The sequence below is a fragment of the Lissotriton vulgaris genome, chromosome 1_2, assembly GCF_964263255.1.
Source record: "Lissotriton vulgaris chromosome 1_2, aLisVul1.2, whole genome shotgun sequence".
NCBI lineage: Eukaryota > Metazoa > Chordata > Amphibia > Caudata > Salamandridae > Lissotriton > Lissotriton vulgaris.
In genome coordinates this window covers 160,626,723-160,641,026 of record NC_141686.1, presented here as the reverse complement: position 1 = coordinate 160,641,026, position 14,304 = coordinate 160,626,723, and the positions used below count along the sequence as shown (strand labels likewise).

The 14,304-nt window shown below is 43.6% G+C and overlaps 1 protein-coding gene across 2 annotated transcripts in view; it reads left to right on the top strand.

Annotated features, from left to right (window-relative positions):
- LOC147734740 (aldo-keto reductase family 1 member B1-like) overlaps nt 1-14,304 on the top strand; it is a 293,902-nt gene that overhangs the window by 196,641 nt on the left and 82,957 nt on the right. For both annotated transcript variants that reach the window (XM_086953025.1, XM_086953026.1), the window contains exon 8: nt 10,606-10,689. In XM_086953025.1, coding sequence (XP_086809151.1) covers nt 10,606-10,689 — 84 coding nt within the window. The remainder of the gene's footprint in view (nt 1-10,605; nt 10,690-14,304) is intronic.

The window sequence follows — 14,304 nt, the reverse complement described above, 5'->3', positions numbered from 1 at the left end:
GATGAGCCCAGACCCATACAAAGCGTGTGCATGAATCAACTGCTACTAAGATGTACTTATACGCAGTATCAGAAGAAAAAGGACCGCATTGATCTAAATAAACACAAACAAACGGTTTATTAGAAATGATCAACTATGTTTGGGGCGGCCGCATAGCAGTTGAAGGCTTAATCTGCTGGCAAATGTCACATTGAAGGACATAGTCACGTGTCTGTTTGTACAGTCCCCGCCACCAAAAACGTTGTTTCAACTGAGACACAGTAGCTGAAATGCCCGCATGCACAGACGCAACCCCTTCATGGGCCGCTGTGATCAGTGAATGTCTGCGATCTGAGTTGGGAATCAACCTCTCCCCAACTTCAGGTATTTTCACATAAGGAACCTTATCGGGACTTAAGTGGTATGTGTACTTCAAAGGGAACCCTGCAGGATAATTACCTCCCTTCTCAGTGACAGCAATAGCCGCCAAGATATCATCATCAATCTTACTTTTGGACCGTGTGGCTGCGCCAACTAAATATGTCGATACTGCTGATGTCACTGCTTCATCAGCAAGCGAGTTGCCAACAGCGTGGACTCCCACGCGCTGGTGACCAAGAGTATGAATTACAGACACGCGTGGCAACCGCTCTTTAAGCTCAGCCACCCAGACCCAGATCATTTTATGTGTTATTGTGCTACCCTTGGAATCGTGAAAATCATTCTGAATCCAAAAGAACAAGTTCTCATTGTAAGACTGGACACAGTACTAAGAATCACTTATGATAAGTGTTGTCACACTAGGATCAGCGTACTCCAATGCAAGCATCAGAGCACGAAGCTCTGCCAATTGTGCGGTGCAGTCCCCTAGAGTCTGCGTGTGCACGACACTGGACTTGAGCTCATCGTTCACCATGGCACCTACCACAATGTCGCAAGCGGAAACGTAGGCGTGTTTAGAACCATGCGCAACCTGCGCCGAACCAGCAGTGTATATGATGCAATGGAAATCCTCCAGAGGCCGCATAGTCAAAGGTGCAGGATGAACAAACTCATATTGCAAAAACTCCTGCGACTGTTAGGAGGCATCAAAAATGAACGTGACATCCGGAGATGTCAATGATGCTGCCCATTGTATCCACCGAGGGTGCAAAGCTTTAGAATTAGGTACACTGGCTTTTGTAACTGCCTCCAAAGCAGGACACGGGGTAACCACCAACATGCGTTTTCCCTGTGACAGAGCACGTTGCTTCAGAAGCGCCATCTGCACAGCCGTCAAAACTTTCTCCACAGTGGAAAATCGCATTTCAGCCGAAGTGTACAAGTGTGACTTGTAAGCAATAGGTACTGTATCTCCTTAGTTAAAAGTAAGGTATGTGAAACCCACCGTCCCTGGGATGATTCTTATCACCAGGTTGGTGTGATTATCACGAGTCAATAAGTATTTAGAAGTGAGCAGATCAGCCTGAAAAGATTTCAGTATAGCCGAGTGCTCAGGCAGCCAGTTTGATTTAGTAAAATTTGATTGTATCAAAGCATATAAGGGCTTGATACGCTGGGCATATTTAGGTATATGTATGTCCTCCCGAAATTTAAAAATCCCAGCAAAGACTGTAATTTTTTCAGAGCTGTCGGAGCGCGCAATTGTGCTCATTTCTCAAAGAAGTGAGGAGCTAATCCCCGACCTTCATTGTTGAGCTCGTAGCCCAGGAACAACACTGTGTACTCTGCAATGTGCGATTTTGCAAAGTTGAATTTGTAACCGAAGTCTGCAAAGCTACAAATTAAGTGGTCAACTCGACACAGATGCTCCCACAGTTCATCATCCGTGAGATAAATGTCATCCACATATAAACAAGCATCTGGGTGTACTCTCTCTAAGAGAGAGACTATGCGGGCAGCAAACACTCCAGGACTATTTTGTAGCCCATCGGTAAATATTTGAAATGTTTTTGGACACCGCCGCATCTAAAGGAGGTCCATTTGGAACTCAGACCATTCAAATGGTGGGCATAGAAACCGTTGGAAATGTCAAGCGTGGTTTTAAACTGCTTACGCACGAGACTATTAACTAAAGCAGAGCCGTGGGTATTCTGTACTGCACAGGCATGGCAATGTGAGTTTAAATGCCGGTAATCCAATACCAAACGATATGAACCGTCAGGCTTGGTTACAGTAAAAAGAGGATTATTCATTGGTGACACACAAGTTTCAATAAAGCATTGGCAACCTGAAAATTCACCGCATCCCCCTTGACATTAGCAAGTATGAGATCGGAAACCACATCAAAGGCGCCACAGAGACTCATACCCAATTCAACCGCAGCCTCCGGTCCGTGTTTATCCTGAACACATTTAAGGACCGTCGGCAGGACAGTCATAGACGGAGTGCCGTAACACCTCGCGTAGACCACCGCAAACGTCTTACCCCAGGTCTCACAGTCACCGACTTCGGGGGTCAAGTCTTTCGGTAAGCTAATTTTCAGAATCCTGTGTTTTTCACCAGGAGACGTGTTAGGAAATACTGCTTCCAGTTGGTCAAACTTTTCGGCAAGCCAGAAAGGAGAATCATCCTTTTCTTGGGGGCGCTTGCCCATTACAGTGTTGACCATAACGGGACTGAGCTTCAATCCGCCCTGTCCGGCAGGAAGAGCCGCACCACCCGGGGCCCCGCCCGGGAGATTACGGGTTGTGTATTGTACCAACGACCGAATAACGCTAATTGCGACTACATGTAGTCGTCTTAACTCAGCCACGTTACATGCTTCGTGCTGAGGATGAGGCGTAAATCCAGCCAAAACAGGCCAAGTTGCGCCTGGAATGGACAAAGGACCTAACCTCGGAGCTGATAATGAATGGGGTAGGGCGCCATTAAACCAAACTCGATGCTGCCAAGTATCAATAGGAATCTCCGGTGCCCTATACAGTGCATATTCTGCTGGCATAGCCGTGGGAGTATATGTGTCGAACACATGAGTATTTGCATTCAAACTGGGAAGGTCACCCATGAGTAGAAGATCTCATACGGGTAAGCAACCTCTGCACTCACTACCAAGATCACAGCCATACCATCTGCGGGAACATTATAAGTCTGTAAATTATTGCGCATCGCAATGCGGCTATGTTGCGCAATGTCCACCGCAGCCATAGTGACACAGAAAGAAAAAAGGTACAAAGGAAACTTTGTAGCACAACTGGGTAGTAACTCAATGAAACCGTTTTAGAAAGATTCAAGCTTGAAAGGACCTATACGAATACAGGTAGGTTTGTCCGACACTACCGTTAACCGGAAACAATAGCGAAGGGGTTAAGGGCGGAACAATGCACTACTCAAGTATCATGCCTTAATACCACCAACGATTGAGCGCCATGTCGCAGGAATTCCGTGCTCAGACAGAACTGTGCATAGAGGCGAGGAACCTCAGTAAATTAGGGTGTGCCAAAACTCACCTTAGTAGCCAAATATCCCCTACCAGACTAGCAATCAGTGTCTCATTGGTTATCATAAACTCCCAATGCTTAGACAAACCAGAACATGGACTTAGTACACCTCAGGTAACGTGGAACACATGAACACTCTTTCGTTATACAATCATGTCAATCTAGAACAAGGCGTAAAAGAGGACACGTGCATATTTGAAATGTTTATTCACTAATGCAGTGTTCTCAAACGCAGTATCTTAGCTAATACAAGCAAACATATTATAAGAAACAAAGTAATCAGCATAGTCACTAGTCCATAGAACACAAACGGTGAAAGCATGGTATTATGCTAAAATGAATAAGGTTTAACAAAACCAAATTCTCACCCTCCCTAGGTAGTATATTATATTATATCTAAGAAGGTCTCTTTGAATTTTAGCAGGGAAGCCCCATACCTCAAGATCCTAGTGGTAAGGGATCACATCATCAGCAACCAGCTCTCTGCATGCGAAGCACCATCAAGTGTGTTTGTATGCTCTTGTGCAAAGCAATATAAAACGCGCCTAAAGCCAGAACTTGGCTGCAGCTGCATGTATGTTATGTCTAGGAACGTGCGAAGATCAGTGCTCACAACAACCACTGTGTTGAGATATCCTTGAAGGTTTCTGCACACACTGTACAGACACAGCTCGCCAAGCAAGGCTAATATCAGAGTAACTACATATTATTCTCGCATGAATCAAAAACATTCTACTAGGCTCAAAGCTAAAGCAACAGCTATGTGTCATGTGCAAAAGCAGCAGAAAGGTAAAATGGTGTTCAAACTCCTAAAAAGCTCATGCTAACTTAACACAGCATACAGGCTATACATATCCATATGTCACTCTCTTCATATATTCAGTAATACCCTCTGAATTAGAGCGAAAAGGAGAAAGCATAACAGTTCCTCATGTTCCAGGTTTGAAGTAGAGCATCTACTCCCATCGCTTTAGGGTCTGGTCTCCTACTGAAGTAGTCTGCTACTTGATATGTTAATCTGCTGGTGAACCGATCAACATGGATGGGGCCCCATAGGTTCTAAATATTTTGAAAAACTATGGGATTCAATTTGCAGTCGCTTGAGTCCCTCAGAAACCTTGGGCCTGATTCAAATAACTAACTTAAGACTAAACCCTAAACTTACTACCATTTTGATATTCACAGAAGGCACTTATTTATTTGGTATTCACAGAAGGCACTTACTCATTTTGGTATTCACAGAAGGCATTTAGGAGTCCTAAAGTTAGAAGTCCTAATTTTACTACTTCTAAACTGAGAAAAATCCTAACGGTAAGACTTTCAGTATTCACAGAAGGCATTAAGGGTTCCTAATGTTAACTTTAGGACTACTAAATGCCTCCTGTGAATACCTTGGGTGACTGATCTGGTTAGGATTGAACATTTCCACCCCTGTAGGGTCTTTAACGGCTTTTGAGCTAGAGCCTTGCCGAGGTCTTCATCAAGAAGATCATTATCTAAATCTTCTAAGGGATCAAAAATATACTCATCCTCCTCGTCCTCATTTGGGTAAGTATCATAGGAGTAGGTTTCTCTTCCAGCTTGCAAGCTAGGGTCTTTTGAGCCATGAAGGTCACTTGGTCTTTTTGTGCCACGATGGGCACCTGGGCTTATTGCGCCATAAGGCTGCTCTTGCTAATTTTACCGCTATGGGTACCAAGGTCACTTGTAGCGCGCAGGCTACCTGATGCCTCAGCTCTGTCTTTTGCAGCGCACTGGCTACCATTAATAAGCGTAACATTAGACATGTGTTTTGTTTTTTTCATAACCTTACCTCCTTTTCGGATGAGAGTCTCATCCTCTGAGAGGGATATTAGGTCCTCTTCAGAGTAGTCCCTTTTACTTTTGCTAAGGGCCGCCTTAACAGCATTTTTCAGGGAGGTTTTAAATTCCTTCTCAAGGGAATTAATTAATACTCTCTCACTCGGGGGTATGGTTGAATTCCCCTCTGTTTCAATATCAGACATTTTGTTGGAATGGTTTGTTTAAATAATACTGTTTAAATAAAGTTTTATTAATTTAGAATCTAAAATCCAATGACCCCTCAACACAATGTCTCTCTCAGGAAGTCGATCTAGCCAACAGCGACACCTGTTTGGACAAATGGACTCCACTTGACATCTCCTCCTTCCGTGGTATTCTTACCAGTTTCAAATCTGGGTCCCCCAAGGATCCGCTCCCTCCCTCTGTCCTTCAAAAACTCAACCACACCATACTTAATATTATCATGGAACTACTCAACACATCTCTATGTGAAGCAACGGTCCATGCAGCGTGGAAGCATGCTATGGCCGTACCCCTGCTGAAAAAAGCTAACACCGATCCGGCGGTCCCATCCAACTTTCACCCCATTTCCCTTCTTCCAGTCATTTCCAAAATTTTTGAGAAACATATCAATACCCAACTCACAATTTTTGCGGAGACACAAAATATCCTACACACGTCCCAATCTGGCTTCAGGGCAGGCTTTTCTAAGGAATCAACACTCCTGGGAGTCACTGAAAAGATTTGCCAACAGGTCGACAAAGGTGAGACAGTGGCACTTATTTTGTTCGATCTAAGTGCCGCGTTCAATACTGTTTCTCAAACTGCTCTCTTAAATACTCTCCAATCCTGTGGTGTCACAGGCCTGGGACTCAAATGGTTGTCCAGCTTCCTATCAAACAGGACCTTTCAGGTCTTCTCCCCTACCGCTCAATCCAAGGCTCATGTATCCCAGTACAGAGTCCCTCAAGGCTCCATACTCAGCCCATTGCTCCTTAACATCAATGTTAGCCCTCTGGCTACGATAGCTGAGCAAGCGGGCTAACCATATACTCTTATGCAGATGACACTCAGCTCATCTTTTCGCTCTCCTCCAAGGAGACCTCTAAAACATCAGCATTCCGGTCTGGAATAATAAATATTGCTGACTGGATGCATGCCAACAAGTTAAAACTTAATGGTGGAAAAACTGAACTCCTCCTCTTCGGTAAAAATAAAACCCTCTGGGGATCCCACCACTGGCCATCACAAATGGGTTCTCCCCCTCTTTGGTCTCTATCGGCCCATAACCTCGGTGTCATCATGGACGACCAACTGTTGATGAATCAACAAGTGGTCAAAGTGGCCTCCACCTGCTTCGCTATACTCAAATGGCTTAGGAAAATTCTCTGGATGCTCCCTCTGTCTACCCAAAAAACTGTCATCCAGGCCCTTGTAGCATCCAGATTGGATTACGGTTACATACTTTATCTGGGGGAAGCAAGGAAGTGCGGCGCAAGCTGCAGGTAGTTCAGAACTCCGCAGCCAGGCTGCTCTGCAAACTACCCAAAAGGACTCTAATCTCAGCCTTACTCTGTGAACTTCATTGGCTGAGAATCGACAGTCGGGCCAAATTTAAAGCCCAATGCTACATGCATAAAATTAACTCTGGCCTAGCCCCCAACTATCTTAATGTCTTGGTACACCACTACCAACACCCACGCCTACGTCGATCCTCGAATCAACACAAATTCCAAGTCCCTAGGATCAAACAAGCCAGAATGGGAGGACGCTCCTTCGCCTATCTGGCCCCCTCCCTCTGGAATTCTCTTCCAACTCACTTACGTACTGAACAACACTATCTTAAATTTCGCAAAGGCCTAAAAACTTGGTTTTTTAATCAGTAGTCCTCCTATTCCTTTTCTGTGTCTAGCCTATTCATCTTGCTCATTGTGTTCACAGGCACCGGGAAACCTCTGGTTAGCTGCGTGCTAGATAAATTGAATTTAATAATAATAATAATAAAATGTCTGGTAGCTAAGGGGTAGAGGTTAGGACAATCCCCTTATTCTCCATTTTATTTATTTATTTTTTTAAGTTTCTTTCCTTATCTTAATTGGTATCAGTTGGAGAAAAACTGTCCTTGAGCCTGCCTCCTTCGTTGGCAGGAAAAAGATAGTTGAGAGCCTCAAGCTTGCTTGGTTACCATAGAAACAGTGCCAGCAAGCTATAGTCCTTTTTCACTCTTCTCTCCTTTTTTTTTGTTTTTTTCATCACTTCCCATTATGGGGAACCTGATTTTAGAGAAAAAGAACAATCTAGCTAACAAGAACGGAGCTGAGAAGGTCAGGGCGGAGTCGTGTCCTTCCCGTGTTACAATCCCAGCTCCGTGGGAACTCAAATGTCTCTCTCCGTCTCCCGTGAGCGGAGAGAGAAATCCTCACAAAAAAGGTTGTGGTTGGCAAGGAGAAACCCATCTGGTGTCTGTGGACCAAGGCCTGGATTGTACCGGCTTTCTCTTTCCAAGGAGAAAGAGAAGCCGTCAAGGCATTCACCGCAAAAGTCTGGAGACGCTCAGCAGCACCCTCAAAGTCTTTGGCATGAGACACAACATCTCTGGCGTCTCGGGCAGTAAGCATGATCCGGATACTTCAGGCCCAAAATAACGGAGAGCCACAGACAAGACATTCTGTCCTAAAAAAGGTCAGTCCTTGCCGTACATATTAGCATATTGTATACATAATATAAATATTGGCAAACACTATATATTAGCAACCATTAATAGTAGATCTTATATAAGCAGGAAGTGCTAAATAGACCGTGTTAAGTATTAACTAACACAGAGCACTCAATATTAAGTAGGGTGCGTAAAGACGCTCACAAAGGCAGCATAATCCCTAATTATACAAAAAGTGAGATAAAGGAAAGCAGACTAACCATACATTGGAGGGGTCATTACATAAAGGATGAAAACAGGTTGCCTTACCTTGTAGATCTTGAAAAATATATTAATAATAGTAAAACTACTTGTTAAGTGTACTTAACAGATGAGGACCAGCCAATAAAAGAGGAGGATGCCTTGCTACACTGTTACTATGTTTTGTTTCTAAAGTTCTATGGAATGTTTTACTTGTGATGTTATGCATGTTCTTTGAAGGGCTGCATGTTGGGGCAGCAATAAAAGTTATTGCATAATGTTAGCCTCTGTTGTCTTCAATGAAATCAAGATTCTCTCTTAGCAATAGGTAGCAATTCTCTTATCAATCGAGTAATGAAAGGGGTTAGACTTAAAAAACTCCCTAAAGCACGTTATGATTCCTTGTGGGATGTTAGTCTAAATTTCAAAGTTTTTGTTTCTTGGCAGGATAATACATTTTTATCTCCTAAACTGATTTCGCTAAAATTGAAATGAGGATCAATAATCTCATCCAACACCCGAGATGCCAATAAAAGCTGTGAGGTGCCCTTTTTGGGATTTCTTAGAATCTGGCAGTGATGATGAACCTTTACATCCATGTGAAAGGGTCCATCTATGACCCTGTACAGCTCTTCACTGCCTTCGGGCTAGAGTCACCCAATAGAAATACCACATACATGAATACACCTAAGAAAGTAATTGGTTGATGACCAATGTTATAAGTCGCCTTCTTCTTAAATCTCCCATTTCAGGTCTTCTTGAGGTTTACAACTTCTTAGTAAGGAAGGACCTATGTTAAACCTGGAATCCTGGTTAATAGTCCCTGTGGATGTGAAATTGACCTCATTCTGAGGCATCCAAATGTCAAATACAAATTATCCAAGGTGGAAACGTTTATTGTGATAGGCAGTTTGCCAGTGGAGAAGTGTGGCTCAATGGTTAGAGCGGCAGACCCTGATGCAGAGGTCTAGCCCGGGACCAGGGTTCAATTCCCAGCCTCGGCGGGTCTTGGGCTCAAAAATTCCACAGACCTGATAATTCTCGCCTCGGTGCCTATTCTAATCATAGAGTCCCACTGTGCAACTCTGGGCAATAGCTTGCTTAATCTCCACAAAGGCCCCCACAACGCTAAAGATGCCTGGCCTCCACCTTGGGGGTGCCCAGGAGTGGACGCCTCACAGGGAAAGCCAGGACGGGTTCTACAGCGGTATTCATACAAGCGCCTTGAGACCCATGCGGGTGAGTAGTGCGCTATACAAGGATCAATTTACATTTCAGTCTGCTGTGGTAACAGCTGAAAGACAAAGGTCAAGAACCACAACCTTCTCCGAACGATGGTATGGGCATTTCAGGCTGAGAAATGCCTTTAGAAATTAACATAATGCTAGTGGCAGCCTACACCTTGACCAGGCTTGCAAAAACTGAAACTCATCAGCTACTTAAAGTGGGAATACCAGCCTAGCCTCCCAGCAGGTTGTTATACTGTTATATAAAAGAGTTGCATGTGATAGCCTATACTCTGGAACACTTGACATGATGTGGCCAGTGTTGACTCACAAGGTGCTGCCTATAGAAGGTTTTAGACTCATATGCTGTACAAGGGCATTGGTCAGTGCTGCCCTGAACCCCTTGGATTCTGAAAACAAAACGAGTGGCAAGTGCCCCTGTAAGCTGGTTTCAAGCAAAAGGAAGATACATTCACCATCAGCTGGGAATGCAAGCAAACATGAATAGTCAATTGTTTTTAAGCAAGATTGTGAATGTGAAAAGAAAATGAGGGGAACATTAGAGCAAAAGAGAGGGTGACTGTGTATAATCTTTAGAGATATGATAGAACCCACTGGGAAGTACTGAGTTTGAAACAGATCTTTTATCTAAAGACAAACAGAACATCCGCAGAAAGTTTCTAGCAATACTAATAAGGAAGACTGAATTATTTATTTACTTTCCTACATTGCATTTTACAGCTGTATTCGATACATGTGTATAGAGTAAGTAAGAAAATAAACAGAGGTAAGAAGCACAGGTTAGTATCAATCAATTTTGTGTGCCCCATTTTCATTTTCTCTCATTCATATCCAAATAGAGTGCCTTTGATCCCTTTAAATTATAAGCAGTGTTAAAGATGCATGCGGTGTGCACCATGATGATTCGTATGACCTGGGCTGCGTTGCGCATCACAGATATCCAACGTTTGGAGTTTGGTTACATGAGAAAGAAGTTTTTTTTGTTCTTTTCCAACACTCACCCTTTCTATCCCTAAATAAGCCTTTCCAATGTAGACAATCTTGGAAAAAATTTGCAGGATGTTCTTCAGTTCTATGCTAGTGTGCCCCAGCTCACAAGCATTGTCACCTCCTTTCAAGTGGCGGCCCTGCATGTCAGTAGAATGGGCAGAAACAAGAGCTAGAAGGCATGCATCCTCTAAGTTTTGGAGGCTGTTTTTAGAGGACCATTGTTTAAAAATATTCTTTTGTTTTATTGTAGGTGTCCCTGCGGTTCAATATTCAGAGAAATTTGATTGTAATCCCCAAATCAGTCACTCCTGAGCGCATCAAGGAAAACTTTCAGGTGAGGTGCAACACTTGGGCTGTACCACTGTGCTCGTTTCAGGGGTGAATTGTGCTGTGAGTGTCAGAATGTTAGAGTTTGTGTTTTCTAGAGACAGTGAAAGCAATCAGGTGACCTAAATCAGATCGATTGCATTTTGTCATGTTAACCCAAAGACCATTGGTGTCACCTTGTAGTTCCTCTTAGCCCCAAAAGGATAAATGTATTTTTTAGTGCAAAGGAGAACTGAAAGGTGTCTCTCACTCCTACCTCTACAGAATTATGCTCCATTAGAGAGTGAATGTTGAGAGACAGGCAAACCTGTAAGAGATTCTCTTATCTGCAGGATATCACAAATGGAATTATGCCCTTGTATCCTGAAATTAATAAACATACACAATAATTGGTATTTTACTATGTGACAGTTTTTATTGTGTATACCTCAACTCCAAAACATTTGAATCAGAATGACGATGAATATTATGAACAATTCTGCAGCCATTATGCAAATTAGGGCATGTTAGAAAAGCCTTAATCATATTTTCATCACACATTAGATTATTAACTGCCCAAAATGTAAATAGCCTTCTACATTATATAGCTGACTGTTTTCCTAAGCGTTATGATGCAGAACCATGAACAGTTTCCACACATAACTTATGCTGCCTTCTTTTCAGCAGTCAGAACTAAGTCTTTCCGCATCTACAATGCAACCTGTCCATGTGTCTCCAGTGTTACTTTTTAAGGTTTCTACTGCACATTCATTGCGCTGTGCCTGTAAAACCTCTTGTATTTAATGTATCTTAAAAGAGGATTCTTAGGTGTTCCCTGTACGAGTAACTGTGTTCCCTCACTTTTGTGCGGAACGTTTTTGTTTTGTTAGCTTCCTGTGGATTCATTAATTTATTGATACTACTACTAAAGCTGATCACACTATTTAAGTCCCATTCATTGTCAAAATAAGATCTTTTCCCACAGAAAAGGCAGACAGCTTCTAACAGTATGCTGGAATGCTTGTTTTATATTACTTAGTGGTGTAAAGCAGAAGCTTTAGCCTGAGAACGTTTGTGACATTCATGCCTCAGTACATTTCTTTGCACTTTGTAGGCATTGGACTGATCATTTTTTCATCCCTTTTCATATTGTATTGAATCCTACACCTATTACCACCTCTATGACAAGCCCTAAAAATCCTGAAGTCAGACACACCCCCAACTGGAAAGAATTATCCAGTAGACGTACTAAAAGCCAATATACCGGCTCTATCCGGCCACACCTCCGCAGATAATCAGACCTTTTGCGACTGGATTGTCAGAGCGGGGGCTTTGTTGAGATCAACCAGCAATAATAACTCAAGAACTATCAATACCAAAAAGAGCGCCCCTTGGTTCTCATTGGCCTTGAAATTAGAACTGGGAGAGGTAAGAGCTCTGGAACGGAGGTGGCGTAGAAACTATGATGCCACCGCCCGTAATACCTATAGGTCAGCGAGACGGAAGTATCACGCTGAAATAAAATCTGCTAAGAAAGCTCACTACCTACAGGCCCTTTCCATGGCGGGCCAGGAACAAAAAGAGATCTTCAAGATTGTAAAGGACTTTATGAGTCCATCATCTCTATCGCAGGAGATTACTCCGTCTCAAGATCTCTGCAATGCGATATCTGATTATTTTGACGATAAGATCCTTGCCATCGTGAAGACTTTTCCTCCAGTACCGACTATGTCGATGGCCTCTGAACAGATAGAGGAGATGAGGACCTCTGCCCGTCTGGAGGAATTTGCCCCGGTCTCTCTCGAGGAGACCTCCAAGGCTATTCTAGCCAGTAAATCTGGATCCCCTTTCGATCCCTGCCCCCCTCTAGTTTTACAAACTCTAGTAGAGACGGTCAATCCTATAATTAACGGGATTATAAATTCATCTCTAGCCACGGCAGACATCCCGAAGGAGTGGAAGCTTGCAGCTGTCAAGCCTCTCCAAAAAAAGGCACTAGCCGACCCCACTACTCTCTCCAACCTGCGTCCCATCTCCCTGCTGCCTGTGCTGTTTAAACTGGCGGAAAAGTTCGTCAACAGTCAACTGATGAACTTTTTGGAGAATAATAACATTCTCCATTCTAACCAGTCAGGGTTTCGATCAAAACACTCTACCGAGACGGCCCTGCTTTTTACAGCAGAGACCCTAAGAGCGGCCATGGACCAGGGAAAGAAGGCTGTCCTAATCCTACTTGACCTGTCAGCAGCCTTCGATACGGTCTCACATAACATCTTAGTGGATTGGTTGGCTGCCGCAGGTGTAGGGGGGAAAGTCTTGGCTTGGCTCACAAACTTTCTTAGCAATAGACGCCAAGTCACAGTGTTGGGTCAACACCAGTCTGAAGCAAAGGTCGTCAGCTCAGGGGTCCCTCAGGGCTCGAGTTTAAGTCCAGTACTTTTAAATCTGTACATGGTACCCCTAGTGGAACTGATCGCATCATTTCAGATCAGTTCAATTTCATAGGCCGACGACACCCAACTCATCCTGGTGTTTGACAGGGAACGGCCTAGTGCCGAGGAAGATCTCAAGGAATGTCTAGCAGCAACATTTAAATGGATGACTGACAATCATTTAAAATGTAATGCTGGTAAGACAGAAATCCTGCCGTTTGGGAGCCACAACCTGTTTTCTCCAAAAGCGTGTTGGCCTGTGGATGCAGATGCACCTCCCAACACAATTACATCCGCTCGTAATTTGGGCATCAAATTCGACTACCAACTGTCTTTTAAACATCAAGCAGTGGCAGTAGCTGGAACATGATTCCAGATTATAAAAGCTTTGAGAAAGTTTTTCGATTTTCTCCCACTGTCGGCTAGAAAAACAGTTGCAGTGGCCCTAATAAACTCCAGGTTGGACTATTGTAACGGTTTATATGCTTGAGCCAACAAAATCGTTCTCCATAGGTTACAAATGGTCCAACACGCAGCCGCTCGTCTTGTATTACGTTGGCCTCGCAGGTCTTCAGCCTCGGCAGCACTCAAAACACTTCACTGGCTACCAATAGGTAAAAGAATCCTGTTCAAGATCCTCATAATTACTTTCAGGGCATTCCATCAGCAGGGTCCAAAATACCTGTGCAATGGTTTTAAAAAATATCACCCGACACATTGTTTGAGGTCTGCCAGTCAGAATCTACTTACAATTCCCCGATTCAAGCTGGTAACAAAGGGTGGTAAATCACTTTTTGTACTAGGTTCCAAAGCCTGGAATAAGCTCCCGCCCTATCTACGATCACTCTCCCAAGAAACACACTTCAGGAAAGCATAAAAAATGTGGATCTTTTCTCTATCTGATGCGGTGTGTTGGGAGTTGGTGTAATATGTAGTGCAGTATGCAAGTAATTTATTTTCCCTCCAACCCCTTCATCTAGGTTGGATGAGCGCCAAGATACTCCTTGGAGTGAAAGAAGCACTATAGAAATGTTCCTTACATTACATAACTCCCGCGCTCTCCATGCACCCCCTCAACTTGCCTCACCACTTTTTAGATCTCGCTGAGCGAACGTGCATGTGTTCTCAGCGAGACTTAAGTAAGGGCTCTCAAAAATGCACCCAAAGGCCGACTGCCTACAGTGCATGTGTGCGGGCGTGTGCACATCGCA